Raw genomic sequence first — 18,780 nt, forward strand, 5'->3', positions numbered from 1 at the left:
GAGGACTGGCTCGACAAGTGGGTCACGGAGTCAAACTGGATTGGACATGGGTGCTGCTGGTGTGTAAGGCAGTCAAAACGATTCAAACACGGTCAAACCAACCTTTCTTCCCCACGTAGACTTCTCACTTCCGCAACAATGACGTAGAGGGAGAGACCGTAAAACGCTGTGGGCCATTTAAAAGCGCACGGTGCGTTTAACGGCGGTAAGCGCGGACAAAAATAAATGGGTTACTTTGGTTAATGGGTTGTGTGTACAGTATGTGTACATACGTTTCAATTTGTCCGCAATAATTGCGTTTGTGGTTATTTTTGCGTGTCGAGTCTGTCGTGCTCTTTTTAGACAGTCCCTACGTTGTTATGGTGAGAGAACACGAGGGGGCGGTCGTTTTCAATCAATGAAACTTTATTTATACAGCACCTCTCTCTCCTAACGCTTATGTTTTAGTCATTTAATCAAAAGACTGGCTAATAATACAGGTCTTTCAAGTTGTATTATTATCCAATTGATAGATATATATGTAGCTAGATAGATATGTAGATACTTTATTAATCCCGCAAGGGGAAATTTGTTCGCTACAGCAGCATTATGATACTGGTACGCAATCATCAAAGTATTTAACAAGTAATTTGTTCAATAATCAACGTTTCTTTTTCTCCCGTTCAGATCATCACACTGTGTTTTACCTCTTCTTATCAACATAATTATCTTCATTACATTTAAATTGTCCAGCAATTATACATGTCATAAGAAAAACAAAACACAACAGGACAATATTATTTAAAATCTTTATTTTTCCTTTGTTATTATCGAACATTGAAGAACAAAAATCACAGTGTAGAACTTTTAAGTGCAAATGAACAATGTAAAAAATAAAGTCTTTCATTAGCTCTTCTCACCCATCAAATGGAAATGTATACGGTTTCTAAACAATAAAAAAGAAAGAATGCAACACAATGTTTGTTGGCAGTACCAGCAAATAAAAGAAGCTATGAACAGTTTCCCCTTAAAATCATAAAAATTATAAAAACATCTGTATCAGCGTCTCAAATCGAAGAACATATGTTGCATTTCAAATCTGAGTGCCACATTATGCTGAAATGAAACGCCTGGAATTCCCGGAATGCGCTTAAGTGTTGAACATTTGCTCGTAAAGACTTTGTTTCCGTTTACGCTTTAATCAGCCGAGGTTCCCATCAGGCTGCCGAACTGCAAACCTCAACATCCGACACATTTCACAATGATGTCACCATACCTTGTACAGTGAATTTTTCAGACAGCTCTGTGGCACAGAGAAAGCCCGAAACCGCACTAAAGGACTCGGAGAACGAATTGAAACTCATGCAGAATAAGGATTTATATACACTGATATCGCCGCTTCATTCAAACTGATACTTTAAGAGCAGCAGCTGTTCATGTAATTGGTTGTGGATAACATGCCATGAAAACACATAATAAAAATAATATATCTACACTCGTTTTGTTCCACCTTCAGTCTGTGTGGTTAAAAAAAAGCTCAGCGGTCATCTCAGTGCTACAAAGCTTTCATGAAACTCAGGCTGTGTCCAGTCTCCAACGACCACGTCACTTAACATTTGCATAACTGCCCTCGAGACCGTTTAGGCAATGTGGTTTGTGAATGCACTGCAGTACTTCTAATCAATGACACCACAGATATTTCACCGTTTCTCATCTTGTTGGTTCTGTTTCTGCTTCACCAGCTCAATGCTCGTCTTGTTCCTAACACGGCAACCCTCCAGCAGAGAGACAAGACCGGACGCGAGAAGATTTCCTTTCCAACAGCAAATAAGCCAGTTTCATGTCACGTGAGTAAACCGCTGAAAATAAACACTTCTCTTCTTCAGCAACTGGATTTCTGGCTTTTATCTTTTTAATTTGCTGTGAACTGTACGGCATTAATTGGGCACTGACTGCATGCAGTCTGCTACAGTGCCTGTGTCTCTGGGTGCATTAGCTGCTGCACCACCAGGTCTATGTTGATGATGGGGCTGAAGTAGAGAGCCCAGTAGAAGAGGCAGTTGCACACAAACTGAGGGACAAAAGGCCACAGGAGGGCAAAGGCAAAGCCCTGAGATAACGTCTTCCACAAGTGGTTCCACATCTTGAGCGGCAGAGACCTAAAGAAAGTGGAAGATACAAGTTAGTGCACGAGGCCTTCTCCAGCACGGGAACCGACCGACCGACCTTTCGCCCAATAGTCATTTAGGAGCAGCGGACGATCAATCAGGGCATTAACAGACTACATTTCCCAGTAATGTTCAAGTAGTGTAGGAATTTTCAACTATGCAACATTTTGAGAACTAAGGAAGCAAACGCTACAATCACCATATTTATTTTCTCTTGAACAAAAAGAATAGAAGCTTAGACGTGCCGTCTCTTTACCCTGTAGTCTGTTCACGGTGAGAGGACGCTAGCTTCGTTTGTTTTCTGCTTCTCCTTTGCATCTCGAGCGTGAAAGGCGTTTAAAATATATTTAAAACACACAGTGTGTGTACCTGATCCTGGCTCTTGTCCACAGTCTCCACAGGGCGCAGCCCTCCAGCACAGACAGCAGCATGGCGTTAACAATGATGAAGCGAGACGTCCAGTAGTGGACGGCCAGCCAGTCCCAAGCAAACTCTGCTATCAGCTGGTACGGAAGCAGCAGGTACTTTACCAGAAACTCTGCCCACTGGCGCCAACTGGGCTCCAACTAACAGACACGGGGGACAGCACAGAGAACCAAAGACACACACACACACAATCATTACAGGCATGGATGTCACACAGTAAGATCCACCATCACTCCGTCACACAAAGACAATCTGCTGGAGAAAGCATATTTACATGCAAATTAGAATTCAGATGTTACGTTAAGATGATTCTTGCTGTGATATTTTAGTCAGAATGAAGTTATTGTCACTCATAACTGCTAGCTTGAAGCCCATTTCAAAGTTGGCCAAATATTCTAATGTTTGTTTATCTTCCAGGGTGTGTTCATGAGGAAAGGTGACCTGGATCCACCGCCTCTGTTTGCCTACATAATAGAATCCCAACGGTTAAGGCCCCGAGGCCTCAAGACCAACCCGGATCTGGGTCGTGGCTCATTAGGAGCGATGTCTGACACCTGGGTTAGTTAGTGCGAGTGCTCACTAGGGACGTTCCTAATGACGCGTTTCACTGACGTTCAATGAACCGAGAGAGAGAGAAGCACCCGCGGTTTGTAAAGGGTCACCTGCGCGTTGAGGAAGCTGCTCTCCATTGACTGGCCGATGTGTGTGATGGCCGGACAGCAGGTGTGCAGGAAGGGCAGGAAGGTTTCCGAGTAGTCGAATAAGTACAAGTAGAAGAGTGTGAGACGAGGGGAGCGCTTCAGTGCGTACAGCAAGAACAGAGACTTCCCTGCGTTGATAGCCTGGCAGAAAGCGAGAGAAGGACACAGTTTGTCAGCTGTTTGTGGAAGAGATATGACAAATAATATGACAAACATGCTATTTGGAGATTCAGTTGTTAGAAAGTGCATGGTACTGTAGTGGAGGTGGAAGCAAAACATCAACTTCTTATTCACTCATTTAAGGATGAAAAGAAGTCGTAAAAGTGCAAAATAAGGGACGCTGACAAGGTGAATGCTCAGTGGTTTCTTCCTCGTGGAGCAGAAAGGACTCCTAACCTTGTATTCCCAGAGGTTCTGTGGAGGTTTGGCGCCCAGGGCTTTAACTCGGTCCAGTTCTGCCAGAATGGCCCGCCGATGAGCCTGATTTTCGATGTTGTAAGGCGGTTTTAACAACTCTTCGTCCCCCAGCATCAACAGCAGCCTGAAGCAAAGAAAACCAACACCACGTCGGACGAACATAAGGATCCACAACATGAGGGCGGTATGTGCAAGTATAATCCCAACATGAGCGGAATCCTAACACACATCGAAAGACATTCCTTACCTCCCGTTGACGTTCTCCTGCTGGAAGGGTTCTCTGTACAGCTGGGCCCAGGGCCCCAAGTGTTCCAGCCAGGACACGACTTCCTCCGGCGCCCAGTGAGACACCGGTTTACTGATCAACAGGTCATGGGGCTCCACCACACCGCTGCTCCAGTGAAACACCAGCACCAGCAACTGGAAACGCACAGACATACAGAGGAGGTACAGTGAACACTTGTTTTAGATGCAACGAAAAAGCTTTGGGCCACAAAGCTGTTGTTGGTGAGGAGGAGGAAGAGGAGGAGGATGAATGGCGGCTGGAGTCCCTCTTTAGGCCAGACTGGTGCCAACTACTCACACAGTTCACAGCTGTGGTTTTGCCTCCAGGTCATTCCGGTGCTGTGTCGTGCATAGCGGCCACAATAGCTGTCAACTTGTGATATACCTTTGGATGAATAAAGCTAAAAGAAGAATGACGGTGCACTGTGCTGTTCATTCTCCTACAAGAGGAGAAAACTAAAGCTACTAAAACAGCTATAAAGTGGAAACTTATACATCTTTGTCACTTTGTGTTTGGAGTTTTGGAAAACAAAGGGCAAGAGATCAACCTGAGTCTATAACGAAGGTGGACCCAGACTAGCAAGGGATTGGTGGGCATACAAAGTCACATTAGTCTACTGTAAAATTGTAATAATGACTAAATTGAAAGCTCAACATCCACTTGAAATAATAATACGAGTATTCTTATCATGTGACTTCTTCTCCAGCGTGATTAATGATAAAATCCATTATCTAGTAATAAAACTGTACAAATCTCAGTTTCCAGGCAGTGTTATTTTCCAGAGCACTGAACGGACGCCAAGAAAGTCAAAAGTCATAATCCACGAAGCCAAAAATATCCAAAACAAACTGATGCTTTGCACACAGAAAAAGAGACAATGTTCATTAATGATTCAATAATTATAATATTTAATGAACTGGGGTCAAACACAGGACCATGCTCTCTTCTGTTTACATGCTGCCAGCAGCGCGCACACACACACAGACAGACAGACAGACAGACGCACACACACACACACAGACACACACACACACACACACACACAGCCACGTAGCGAGACACACAGTCATGTTGCTCCCAACTGCCACATGGACAAAATAAACATGATCTGTCTACATGATGTGAACACTGACCTCTTCATCCAGTTCTGTGATAACTTTGAAATATTTCATACCACTGTTGTTAAAATAAGCTCAAAACACAGCCGGTGTGTATATATATATATTCTTTCATTGAAAATTTGAATTAAATTGTATGTTCATAGTAAAACATTAACTGTTCAATAAGTTTGAGACTGCTCATGTCAACCTGTGGCTGATCAACGGGTACATCGTACTTACAGCCACACAGCAGAGAGCAGTCAGGACTCCAGAGAAGAAGAAGCCGGCTCCTTTGTGCTGGTTTGTCCTGGATCTCCCCAAGTTGTCACCGAACCTAAACACACGTAGAGATTCAATGGAAGGCAGCTCTTTTGCTTCAGGACCAGGTTTTGACAAGGAAGAAGGATGCATGGAATTAAAAAAAAAAAGACTGCATCTATTATTTCTCTATGCTTTCTGTAGTAAACAGTCCATCGTGAGTCTGACAACACTGTAGGAGTGCAGTGCTAAATTGATGGAGTACTCTTCAGTGTATACTAAGCTGACTGCTCCAAAGCGTTACACCATTATACTGTCCTACCTCTGGAAGGCCAGCAAGCTCCGGGAGATTTTGGGGTTCGCCTGGATCTCTGCTCTCCTCCGCTCAACGACCTCACTGAACAGCTTCTCAGTTGCATCCCTAGAGAGGAGAGCATTAAGTTAACCAGTGCAATTAGTAGATGAAAGGGAAATGCTCTGTGGGTTTTTCTTTAGCATCAACCAACCTAGTTAATGCACCACAGCCATGTTGAGAAGTATGTGTAGTTGCTCTGCTTTGTGTTTGAAACAGTTTAATTACTTTTAATTAATTACTAGACAAGTGAAAACACCCTAATAAAGTCGTTCCCTTACCCAGACTGGTGTCCGTTACAGTATACAAATATAATTAGTCGTTTGCGTGTTTGGGAATCGTGTGAAAGTGAAACCATGCAAACAGCCTGCTGTATAAAACAAAAACAATGTTATCTTGGACCAGATGCTGAAAGGGAAAGTATGACGCAGGTCATGTGGAGCATGCAGTGTACTGTCTCACTCATCATTCATTAGGCAGACAGGCCAGCAGAGCGGTAACTCCAGCATATATAAAATGATACCCAGCCCCCAACACACACACGTTTTTTTGTCAGTGGGTCTCTGTTCTCTACTGTACGGGAGAGAAATGTGAAAACCGCAGTCAGAAAAGCAAACATTCATTCCCTGATATGGTCTGGCTGTGAAAGGCATACCTCAGCAGTATGTTGATTTTAGGAAAGCCTTCCCACTTCTCCCGGCACTCTGGGCACTCGTTCTTGCGAGAGGACTCCCACCACAGAGCCAGACAGTGGCGGCAGAAGTTATGGCCGCAGGTCAAGGTGGTGGGGTTCACCAAGATGTCGTAGCAACAGTGGCATGAGAACTCATGTTCCGAGATGTCGGTGGTGGTGGAGGGCTTCGACTGAGGAGATTCAGATAAGCGAGAGGGGTCGTCCATTGATGCTTCCAGACCATCGTCGGATGAATCCCACTCCATGTGGTGCAACATATCAAAGTCTGAGTAAGAGGAGCAACAAGGTCACAAAATAATTACATGGAGAAAGTGTGTGTATAGTCTCTAAAAGTGTCTCAGAGACAACTGACTAATTGGTTAATGAGGTAATTGTTTCAGCACTGAAAGCTCTTCACTGCTCTACTACACAAAGATAGTGTAACTTCAAATGAACGCAGACTTGTTTCCTGTGATGGATTTGACAACTCCAGCTAGTTCCAAGAGTGTGTATATTATTTCAATGCCATACGGAATATATGTTTGTCATTGGGTTCAGGAAATTAGCAAATTACAGCTTGTGTAATGGCTTGATTTGTTGCAGAATAGAGCTTCGTTCCTTAGCTCAGTTACACATGTATCGTTTTGCAATTTCAAACATCATCTATTAGCATTAGAAAGCAATGAAGGACGTATTGCTAATCCCACCCGAAACAGGTTTGGACAGATTATTACTAAATGGATTGCAACATACCTAAAATTATGCAAGAGTGCAATCATAGTTCAATACATCGCAGCAGTTTGATGCGATATTGAGATCACGGAGCCCTGCTCTTTGGTAAAAAAACTATTTTAAGAAGCCAACTGCCACAAGACGGCCTGTACTAATGGAGACGTTGATCTATTGAGTTTGGCTGAACAGACAACATGATCAATAGGAATCACACAGAGATTTAAATTATTGATGTCAACATAGTACAAATATCCCTAAACACATGTAGATATTTATTGGACGAGTTACGAAAATAAAATACTCAATGAACGTTTTAGTACAAGTAACGTCACCTTAAAATTGTTCAGATGTAACGTCAACATTACAGGTACTTGAGTAAATGTATCTAAGCTACTTAGTTAACGTTAGATGCCGTAGCTTTATATAACAAACACTGAGTTGGTCAGGACCGTTACTTTAGACACTGATAACTAACATATAGTTACACATATATACATACATACATACATATATATATATCTCGTTATATACGTTATATATATATATATATATATATATATATATATATAGAGAGAGAGAGAGAGAGAGTTACTTTGATAGCAGCTAACGCTACCGTAGCTATCACAGCCTGCTCTGGACGTCAGCTGTCCTCTGTAACTAACGTTAGTTGGCTAACGTTACTTAGCAGCTAGTTAGGTCACGACACGTAACGTCACTGCTCTCTAAAGCAGAAATAACAGGTAAATGATAAATCATTCGCGTTAAGACTGATATGCCAGCAAAATTATAGCTAACGTTAGCATAACAACTGACGTTAGGAAGGTAACTGCTGGTCAAACTGACAGTTTTACCTTACCTCAGGAATGGCCTTTGCTGGAGGATGACATAACGACGTGGTTAAAATAACTCAGGTGTGCTTATCGTAAAATTAACCTTAAATCAAAGGTAAATATTCAGCTCGAGCAGCTGTCGCCATGGCTTCGATTCCGCGATGCTGTGGGAAAAGCCCCCTACGCACACGTACATGCGCATGTCCGCGTGTCCCGCATGCGGGTATACCTTCATACAGCGCTCGTCATCGTTACATTGGTCACGCGCTCACCTATCCCCGCTGCCTGGAGGACGGAGGAAGAAGATGCCGTCCGTAGCCTGCCTCGCGTGATGTTGTGTAAAACCAGCTGGTTTTTCAGCCCTGTGTTTTTTTTAAAGCGGCTTCAGTTCAAAGTTCAGACCAGATTCCGTCACTGAATATCAGATTATTTGACTGAAGCGTGAAGGTATTCACCAGCAACAAAACAGTAACCTATTAACTTACACGTGGGCTCTGTGGGTACAGGATGGACCATGATTCATATCAGTGGTGGGAAGTGCGTTTACTCAAGTAATGCACTTAAGTACATATTTTAGGTGTTTGTTCTTATGTTTGAATCTTGTTATTACTTTATTTGTGTACTCCACTGTGATTCACAGCGGAATATTGTTATGTTTTATTCAACTACATTTCATTGACGATTTAAGTTGGTTACTTTTCATTTTCCCTCTGGAATTAATTGGAGTATGATTTAGAAGTAGGCTATAAAGCTGCATAAAATGGAAATACTCAAGTGAAGTGCATGTACTTCAAATGTGTCGCCGAAGAGATACAATAAGGTAAAATAATCCTTTATTAGTCCCACAGTGGGGACATTTACGGGATTACAGCAGGATAGTGGATAGTGCAAACAAGATACATGGTAAAAAAAAATACGATCAGAATTTAAGTAAATGTACGTAGTCACGTCCCACCACTTGCACTTTATTGCCCAACTTGGGTGTCTTCACTTTTTACTGGTTTGTGGTAAAATGACGACTGGCAGTATTTACATGATTTACTCTACACTGTCCACTAGATGGCGCTGTGGGCCTGACCCTCCCATCACAGACCGGAATCGCTGCAAAAAGGGGAGAAAAATAACCCCACAGAAGAAGTAGTGTCGCAAAAGAAACGGGATTAGAATGTAGGACTTGGTTGTTGTTTCTCTTTTAATAAATTATTATTTTTTTTAATTATTTGTATCCCTTAGAACAGTGATGAAACGTTTACTCTGAAACTGCATACTTGCGGTACACTAGGTGGCGGTATGCAGCTATTCAAGTTGGTTGCGATCCGCCAATCAAATTAGAGAAGAAGTGGTCTCGCAACTAGCCACTAGCACAGGCAGTTAGTAGTTCGTGACGGGCTGCTGTCACCCAGAATAACGCAACACTTTAGCTTCGTTCACTCTTCACCCTGGTTTTCTTATGACATCCTTCAAACCCGGCGACAGCATCGCATTATGTTTGAGGTACCTGCGTATTATTGTGCAGCTAACCGTCGTTTGCTGGGATTTTGGATGTAGCGTAACTGTTATAGTTAACTGACGTTAGCTAGGTAGACGCGTCTCGTTAACCTGGTATACATGAATACGTAATGACTATTACCTTGTTATGTGACAGTGAATTAAATGTTAAAACACATTTCAATCCCACATTCAACAACAGCCTCTAAATGTTGTGAGAATAGCTTGAGTGCTATGCTACGTTATAGCTAGTGGCGTTTGTTATTAAACTAACGTTCTTCAGTAACATGTAAAACTTAATGTTGATCATTTAAGCGCTGTTCCCACAGCTTGTTACTTGTCCAAAGTGTTGTTAAAGAACATAATAAATCAGATAGCTCACAGTGCGAGGAATAATTCCAGCTAGCATAACAAAACAGAGAAGTTGTATTATTGCAGTCATGCATGTAAGACTGCAAGAATGATGGCTCGTTCACACAGGTGACGGCATGCTGTCACCTGTGTGAACGAGCCATCATTCGTTCAAGGGTTGCAGAAAACTACTATTTTAGCCTTATGCTTGATCCACAGTACGTTTACTGGATGTAAGCAGGCCAAATGTTAGCTTTCTGCTCAGTAAAATTACACAAAATATACTACAAGAATTTAATCTTTTTAATAATTCACATTAAATAGAATGATAAAAGGAACTGAACTACACCTAACTCTATTAATGTATAAATGTAGTGATACAGTAATACACTGTGTATCAGTGCATGTTGGTAATATTGTGTTCTGTATACGAAGGGGCTGGATTGAGTTTACATTGATGTGTTTACAGGTATGTGGTGATATAAGGTAACTTCAATGATAACATAGAGCAGTATTATAATAATAAATACAAACGCTGATGATGCATGAATATTGTTATAACATTAAAATGATTGTATAGAAATTAGAAAAGTTTATAACAAGAGAATTAGCATTCTTTGTGCTGCTGAATATGACACATCACTACAACAGTTTCAAGAAAAATGTAACGATATAACCTTCATAAAGGTAGGATTTATTGATGATAACTTGGTATACTTAATAAACTGCATACTTAAAAGTATAGTTATGCGTAACAGTTCATCGCTGTGTTAAGAAGGCACTGCAATCCCACCATCTGCAGGTCAATGTGAGTCAGATATTAACCATAATAGTCAGTTTTTATATTCAATATTAAACCGATTCAGTAAATTGAAATAGAGATTTAAAGCAATAAAATGCGTCCATGTGCATGTGACACAAAAAACAAAGATTCGCTTTTTTATTTCTAACTTTTACATTTTATGTTTTTGTAATATTTTTAAGCCCTGCACACTGTATATGTTGCACTAAGGTTATTGAAAAAAATAAAACCTTGGCCAGGATAACAAACAAAGCAGCAAACAACTCGGGCAATTACACAATCACTAATTGGTAGGATGTATCAATAAAAAAAGAAGACAGACAAGGCATCTTAAAGGGTAGCTTTGGTATTTTTCAACCTGGACCTTATTTCCCAGTGGTATTTATAATCTCATATTTGGCTCGAACAATGACTCCAAAGGTTTCTGAGCTTTGTTGCTGTTTGCCTTCCTGCGTTCATTACTGAGCATTAGTGTCTCTGTCTTTGCTTCTCAATAGGATCCTGAACTCCAAGATCCGTTGTCGCCGAGTCTTAATGAGAACTATGACGACCAGAATTCGCCACGCCGTGATTCACAGAAAGCACCAGCGAGCCCCGACTATAGTTGCGACACACCAGAGATTCGGGTAATCATCAAAGAGGAGGAGGAAGGCTGGACTGTGAGTGAAAATCGTGAGTGGACAATCTTAAATACCAGCATCACCGTCGCTCGATGACGTACACAAAACAAAAAGACTCGCTCGTGATTTTTCACATTTCTGTTTTTCACTTTGTCATGTTAAACACAGATGAGAGCATCAGCTCAGAGGGAGAAGAGGAGGATTCTTCCGTGCACTCTCGACATCCCGACCTCAAAGCGTGCGGGAAGGAGAGCGGCATTTCCTACGGAGTGAAGGGTGAGCAGAGGGTGTATTCAGCGGAGACATGTTCCCTCTACGGGCAGAGCTCCTCGGCCGGAGAGGGGCAGCAGACACACGCGCTCATGGACACGGATGAGAAACCTCAGGTATCCTGCATACGGGGAAAAGCCAATGTGACTTTGCATCAGTGCAATAACACAGAGGAGAAACCCTTCTCCTGTCCAGCGGGCGAGACGACCCTCAGCCGCAAAAGGAACGCGAAATCCAATCAGAGAGCACGTGCGGGGGATGAGTGTCCTTCTCAAGACCAGAGCCTCGATGAACAACAATCCACATCGACGACTGCAGACGCAGAAGAGACCAAAAGATCAGCACCTTGCCAAACAGTATGCAAAAACACTGTTTTCTTTAACAAACATCATGCAAACTTTAGCAATAAGAGTTGTGGTTTCATATGGTCAGCATCCGCTTGCTTTTATCATTTATTTGTCAGTAAAACTAATTTTAGTTTTAGTTTCGAAAGTCGGTTTAGAGATTTCTATTATTCCAGCCAAAAGAGAGAAACGTCCAAATCTGGTGTCACTACTTTTTTCGCACTGTGTTCTGTATTCAGGATTCTCCTGAACGTACGACCCCGATGGCACACAAACTCAAGAGGGCATCTGCAAACTTAGAGGACCAAACGCTCCACTTGACTGTCAGACTGGAGGCAGGGGAGGAGGAGGAGGAGGAGGAAGAAGAGCAAGATGAAGAAATTGGTGGTTTGATCAACTCTGATGGAGAAGTGGTTGAATGGGACACCAGTAAGTGATTCAGCGCAGCATGTTGTTTCAGTTTCCCATAGAGATTATTTGCTAAAGCACATTTTGATTAGCCGTTAAAAATAGAGGACATGTTCTGGGGATTTTGCAACCAACTATTTATTTATTTAGTATTTTCCAAAACAAGAATACATGAAAACTCCATTGTACAGAGACTTAATTCTTCTATTTTCTGTCATCATTCTGTTCACGTTAACAGTCGAACGAGTGGTCATGACTCACAACATTAGTTTTGACTTTGTTTTTCTTGTAGAGTGCAGCTATTTATGTTGAAAGTGTGGAATATCAGTTGTCATGTCTGGTTTCTCTTCAACCTGAGATAACCATCTTTTTTACAGGAGGCGGTCCTGGCCGAGGCTCTGGCTGCAGAGAAAGTCCTCAGCCCAGCAAGGTAATTTGTCTTCAGACACATAAGGGCGGTCTGTTGAACCTTCTGATCGCATATACAGCACATCATTACATTGCATTTAATACAATTCAACAGCTCCACATGTACAAGCTCCAGAATGACAAAACACGTTTCGTTAATATGTGCCCTGCAAAACCTTTTCCAGTTTGACTTAGTGGAAAGTAAGAAATGACGACATGAAAATGACTTTTAATGTGCAGCAGAATGACTATTCATCCCTGAAGTGCCCCAAATGTTTTTTATTTCTGACTGTCCATGCAGACGGTGCCTGCCAAAGACGAGTGACTTTACAAAATGATTGGACAGTGTAACTTCTGCTTATTATGGTTTATTTTACCGTTAAAGTTCAACATCAAAGTATAATTGTGACCAAAACTTAGAGTTACCAGAGGAGAGAGTCTTGTGTATCTCACTGCAGGGAAGATAAACTGTTTTAACTAATAATAATAATAATAATAGTAATTAATAGACACACAGATCCGAAAAACAACACAGAATAGTTTGGATTACATTCTATAACCGCTACTATAAAATGCATTTTTATCTCTGCCCTGTTTGCAGGCTTAAAGTGTGACTTTGGTGTTTTTCAACCCTATTTTCCATATTTTAGTGACAAATGGGGGCAACAATTTAAAAAAACTGGTTCAGTGTTAAAGGAGAACGCTGCAATCAGGAGCCGCTAAATGGGCTGTTATTAATTATTATTAAGTGTCTGACAACATTACGGAAAGAAAGCCGAGAAATAAAATATTTTTTTGTTTTCTTACCTCTCTGGTCTCGTTCTATCATCTCACGTCGCGTCCACGTTATCCACATCAATGCTAAGCTCCGCTTACTGTACTCCAGCACACCAACACCGTCACTCCAAGTCTCACTCACGTTTCCACCGTTGTCTTCCTGCAACAAGTCACATGACGCAAAAACAAACAGACGGGAACATGCGAGGGTAAAGAAAAGCGTTGTATTCCTCTGTAGGTTCATTTCCGTAATGTTGTCGGCGAACTGTAGTGACGATCTGAGCCTGTCAGTGGCAAAAAACGAGCACTTTTCGTGGACGTACGCTGACGGTGAGGAATTGCCCGATATGATTCCATTGCAGCCACTGAATGTGTCTGCCATCTGCAGCACTCAGGACCAATACTGAACCAATACCATGAGCCACTTAGAGACACAAAAACATGAGAAAATAGGTTGAAAAACACTGAAGTTACCCTCTTAAGTACTGTTACCCGGGGAGGCCGTTTCTGATGGTTTTTGATGATTATGATCACAGGGTGTCGTCCAGTCCGAGTCTCAGCTGCAAGGCCAAAACCAGAGAGACAGCAGTAGTCCGACGCTCATCATGGAAGTTGTGTCTGTGGGGGAGGAAGAAGGGGAGGAGAAAGAGAGAGTAGTAAAGATGGCAGCGGTCTCGCCCGCACATCGTGGTAAACACAAGTCAAACGAAAAACAATGACAAGTGTTCAGGTTGTAAGCGATGGTCATGACTCGGTTGTCTTTTTGCACACAAACGTTGCCAGGGAAGAGACTCAGAAGAAAGAAGAAGGTTCCGGATGTAACGGTGGTGTCATTAGACGCCGCGGACACGGAGAAAGAAGTTCCTCCCGGTGAGTGAAGTGTTCGAAAGACGATTTTCATTATAATACACTTTCTCAATATTGATATAATAGAATAGAATAGAAGTTGGGTGGGTTTCAGCATCAAGGCAAGGCAAGGCAAGTTTATTTGTATAGCACATTTCAACAACAAGGTAATTCAAAGTGCTTCACATGAAACCATTAAAAGCATAAAGGCAAAAGTAAAGGAGATTTAAAACATACATTGAAACAATAACCGATGTCTCCCTGAGACATTACGCTGCACGCAATCAACCATACACTGCCGCAATTCTGCAATTACTCGCACACAAACCACGTCTGGAAAAGATCTCTGCCGATCTGCGTTTTATAGTGTACGCCTTGCACGAACTCGGTCCCGGAGGAAATGGCGATATATTGTGCAGTCCTTTTAAAACCATTAAAAGCATCAAAACATAAGGCAAAAGAAAAGGAGATTTAACAGCAATTAAGAACAGTGTAAGAAATAAAATACAGTTGTTGGTTTGTTCAATGCAGTTACCCAGCCCTTGTATCGGATTATAGTCCCCTGGTGACATAGTTATGTAGATTTGTGTGTCGTCTGCATAATTATGATAACACACTTTGTTGTTTTCCATAATCTGAGCTAGTGGAAGCATGTAGATGTTGAACAGAAGAGGCCCCAGTATTGAACCTTGGGGAACACCACATGTCATTTTAGTCAGCTCTGATGTGTAATCAGCTACAGACACAAAGTATTATCAATATAATAACTTTCTTTCCACGTGGCAATAATTTTCTGCCGATTCTCTTTGTCACGAAGTAAAAAGAAGGGGCAGAAGAAAGATTTGTAAAGCTCCGGTGTCGTCTGGTGAGGACCTGGAGGCAGAGCCAGGAAGTGAGTGTTCTTGATGTGCTGTTGACGTGATTATTTTTGCATGTTATTGTTTTGTTGTAATAAGTCTTATTACCTCTTATCTTACCTGACAGTGTCAAGGCGCACCCGAAGAAAGATAAATTTCCCTACCATCGTTGAATCAGAGGATTTGCACTCCAAACATGTCTGCCGGGTTGCTGGTAAGACAATAAATCATACGGTCGGGTATCGCTTTGATTTAGTTGACTCTGAATCCATTTCTGTGTGGTTCGTCGCGTATTATTTAAGCAACACAACCAAAAACAGGTCAACATTAAGATGTGGATATTTGTGGGGGGGTTTCATCAGTGGATCTGCTCAGTGGGAGGTGAGGTGAATACGGTGGTTACAGGAAGTTCATTAGAGGACGAGGAAGCATTATTTCATCCATTTTCTGTCATAAAAAAACACTTGAAGTTTGAGCTCTGATCTGCCATATTGTAAACAACATAAACATGCAAACTTTAAGATTGATTTCCTAACAACTCACTGGTTCCTAAAAAGGTTTAATCTAATTTTGAACCAGTTCTCGATACCCAACCCATATTAATATATCAGTTTGACATCTGTTTTTTTGTTTTAGATTAAAGAAATAAACTTTATTTTTTTATCTTTTACCAGCAAAGCGACCTTACAGAAGAAGGAAAGATACCAAACTATCTGCTGAGGGAGAAGGAAACAACACAAGTGTTTCTGCTGGTAAGAGCAAATAAAAAGGTCCGTATAGAGTTTATAACGGTCATGCAGCTGCAGCTCATCCTCAGCAATGATCATTGCTTTACCAAAGGTCAGCAGTATGTGTTTGAATTGTCTCATACCATGTTACCCCATGGTTAGCTCAGCTTCACCAGTGGGATGACTGGTAATGTAGGGCATAGGTCAAGTATTTCTGCACGACTGCCTTCCAATCATTTTGATTTTCAGCCCAACCATCCTGTCATTTCACCTCCTTTCTCCCCGCATAGGAAAGAAGCGCCCCGGCAGAAAGATGGTTCGTGTTCCAATAGAAATACCTCCGGAGCTCCTGAAGCAGCCCAAAGAGAAGATGGAGTACCACTGCTCCATGTGCGGCAAAGAATTCCCTCACGCCTACAAGCTGGAGAGGCACGGGCTGATCCACACGGGAGAGAAACCTTACTGCTGCTCCATCTGTGGCCGGGGTTTCAACCAGAAGGGAAATCTCAAAACGCACTACAAAGTCCACTTAGGTGAGAGCTGTTACTGTACAGCTGAATCATCCAAATCATTGACAACTATCTCCTAAAATAGTTGTTGTCTGTGTGTATGCATGTACAGGGTTGAAAGCCATTTACTATGAACTGGCTCCATGTAAATAAACAAGTAAAACTGAAGTCTTAAACAATGCAAAGATTCTCATACTTGTAGAGTAAAACATGATTTGGCTCTCATTTTTGTGTCCGTTAAGGTCGAAAGGGCGCTGTGGATTTCGACGACGAGGTGAATCCCATAGCGTCAGAACTCTCCGAATACTTGAAGTCTCTGCCGGGGGAGTCCAGGATCAAATCCTCCCTCCGTTGCCTGGAATGCGGACAAGAATGTGAGAATCATTCAGCTTTGCAAGCCCACCACGTTACTACGCACACAGACACGGCTGAGGAATCGGACGCGGCCGAGCACAGCGCAGCGCAGCTTCTCTTCTGCCGCCGCTGTGGCGTTCAGTTCAATGAAAAAGCAAAGCTGGAGGAACACATGAAAACCCACATCAAGGCGAAGCCCTACCCGTGTCCCGACTGTGGCAAGAGGTTCATCAATGAAAGCTACATACAAATCCACCAGCGTATCCACACTGGGGAGAAACCATTCCTCTGCTCGCAGTGCGGCAGAGGTTTCCACACGGCCTCCTCGCTCAAGCTGCATGAGATGCAGCACTCCGGGGAGAGGCCGTTCGCGTGTTCCATCTGCGGCAAGACGTTTCGGATAAACTCGTACCTAACGGCACATTACCAGACCCACATTAAAGACAGGCCTTTCATCTGCAGCGTCTGCGGGAAAGGCTACTCCAGAGCCGAGGAACTGAAGGTGCACCACAGGCTTCACACCGGAGAGAGACCCTACGAGTGTGGGGAGTGTGGGAAGAGCTTCATTTACCGCCAGGGTCTACGGCAGCATCAGCGCACGCACGCTGGGAAACGCATCGGACCAACCCGACAGCTCGGTCGACCGAAGCAACGTGCCAGGCTGGACATCTAGCAGTTGATCTAATGATGACTTTTGTTGTTGTTCTTGTTAACTGTGTTTGATGATATTACAGTGAAACGCGCTTCTCTCCTGCTGTTCTTCCTTCCATTCCTTCCGCCTACAGCTGGGACTATTAATGTGTCTGAAAATAAGCGCTACAGAGTCGGCGTGGGTTGCCAAGAATATCTTGGGAGCTTACTGTGTTGTCTTTCTTGTATCCATGTTTTGCTTTACTCTCCTCTCGTAGCCCATCTGTACAATTTGAGTGCCTTTGTATCATGCATGCCAAATACTAATACTTAATGTTAAAAAGAATTATGCACAATATCCATGTTATTTTAAAATCCATGTCGATGGAATACAGACGTTTTTCAGAAACGTGTCTGGGTTTTTTTGTCGACATCTGCAATAATGTAGCCTTACATTGAGTAAGACAGATTCTCCACAGACAGCTTATTTATCTTTTGATAGTTAATAACCAATCATATAAGGATGTCTAACTGGTACCTAAAGTGATGATCTATCCAAAATGTCTGAGGAAAAATGTATTTAGAGAAAACGGCCTTGAAAGATATGTACTGTAGAATTACACATTTTTCTGAAATGTTATGTTTAGATATTCAAACTACGCTTTATCTAATTCTACCTTTGGGTCTACAGACACAAATCGACAACGTGTAATAAGATCAACACCTAAATGTGTATTTGGATGTTTAGTCTGAAAGAAAACATTCCGAATGTGCATCAGACTGATGAGCGGATTGGATGAAAGCCATGTATGTGTGTGTGGTACCCGCTCTGGAGCAAACTATTTTGTTAACAGTACTGCTGTGACAATTATGAAAAGGGCCTCCGATTTAAAGGGTCAGTTCACCAAAAATACTGAATCGACTGAATAAGAGTCATTGTTTATACAGGAAGTAGGCCCCATCATCACCGTGGCATCCAAGAGAACGCTGCTGCAGAGAACCACAGCCAGCTCAGAGAAATGACATCCTGTTCATGTTAAAGTTAACTCTCTGTTCGCACCACAGTCACCGTGGGTCATCATCCAGCATTCAACCCGTGGGACCAAAACACAAATGCATCTCACTGGAGCGCCTCAGAGGGTCACCAGGCTTATGGTGCTCCAGCAGGAGCAAGCATTAACTTCAGTGCCCTGCTCATGGGCACGGCGGTATGTGATGCATTGTTGCTGTTAGAAAGTGACGGAATGGGGGGGGAAGTTACGGTAAACTGTCAGTGGGTGGTGCTGTAAATCCACTCTTGGGTACCAAACAGCTGAGTCGTCAGGTATGACGCTGCAATACATTGCGAATCAATAGCAAAATCAAGATATATGTTTTGAGGCAGATTTATAGTTGTCATTTTTACCTGTTTCTGCCTTTTAAAAGCAGCAGAAGAATAATGGTTTCATAATATGAATAATAAAGTT

The 18,780-nt window shown here is 42.4% G+C and overlaps 2 protein-coding genes across 3 annotated transcripts; one reads left to right on the top strand and one right to left on the bottom strand.

Annotated features, from left to right (window-relative positions):
• Nucleotides 1–776: 776 nt before the first annotated feature.
• LOC306784494 (bifunctional apoptosis regulator-like) lies at nt 777–8,234 on the bottom strand. Of its 2 annotated transcripts, none has more exons than XM_079278516.1 (9): nt 8,195–8,234; nt 6,343–6,646; nt 5,658–5,756; nt 5,318–5,411; nt 3,939–4,111; nt 3,671–3,815; nt 3,236–3,415; nt 2,517–2,713; nt 777–2,138 (listed from the first exon to the last, which is right to left on the bottom strand). In XM_079278516.1, the coding sequence occupies exons 2-9, from the start codon at nt 6,636–6,638 to the stop codon at nt 1,946–1,948; spliced, it is 1,377 nt and encodes a 458-aa protein (XP_079134642.1). In that variant the 5' UTR covers nt 6,639–6,646; nt 8,195–8,234; the 3' UTR covers nt 777–1,945. The 2 variants fall into 2 exon arrangements, with proteins under 2 accessions (XP_079134642.1, XP_079134641.1); XM_079278515.1 differs by lacking the exon at nt 8,195–8,234 and adding an exon at nt 7,949–8,097.
• Nucleotides 8,235–9,288: 1,054 nt separating this feature from the next.
• LOC306784249 (uncharacterized protein) lies at nt 9,289–17,703 on the top strand. Its single transcript, XM_079278135.1, has 12 exons — nt 9,289–9,416; nt 11,061–11,235; nt 11,352–11,809; nt 12,037–12,226; nt 12,583–12,635; nt 13,927–14,080; nt 14,174–14,260; nt 15,054–15,128; nt 15,221–15,307; nt 15,768–15,845; nt 16,112–16,354; nt 16,573–17,703. Exons 1-12 carry the CDS (start codon nt 9,408–9,410, stop codon nt 17,355–17,357), a joined length of 2,394 nt encoding a protein of 797 aa, XP_079134261.1. The 5' UTR covers nt 9,289–9,407; the 3' UTR covers nt 17,358–17,703.
• The last annotated feature ends 1,077 nt before the right edge of the window (nt 17,704–18,780 follow it).

The sequence above is a fragment of the Melanostigma gelatinosum genome (assembly GCF_949748355.1).
Source record: "Melanostigma gelatinosum genome assembly, chromosome: 11".
Lineage (NCBI taxonomy): Eukaryota > Metazoa > Chordata > Actinopteri > Perciformes > Zoarcidae > Melanostigma > Melanostigma gelatinosum.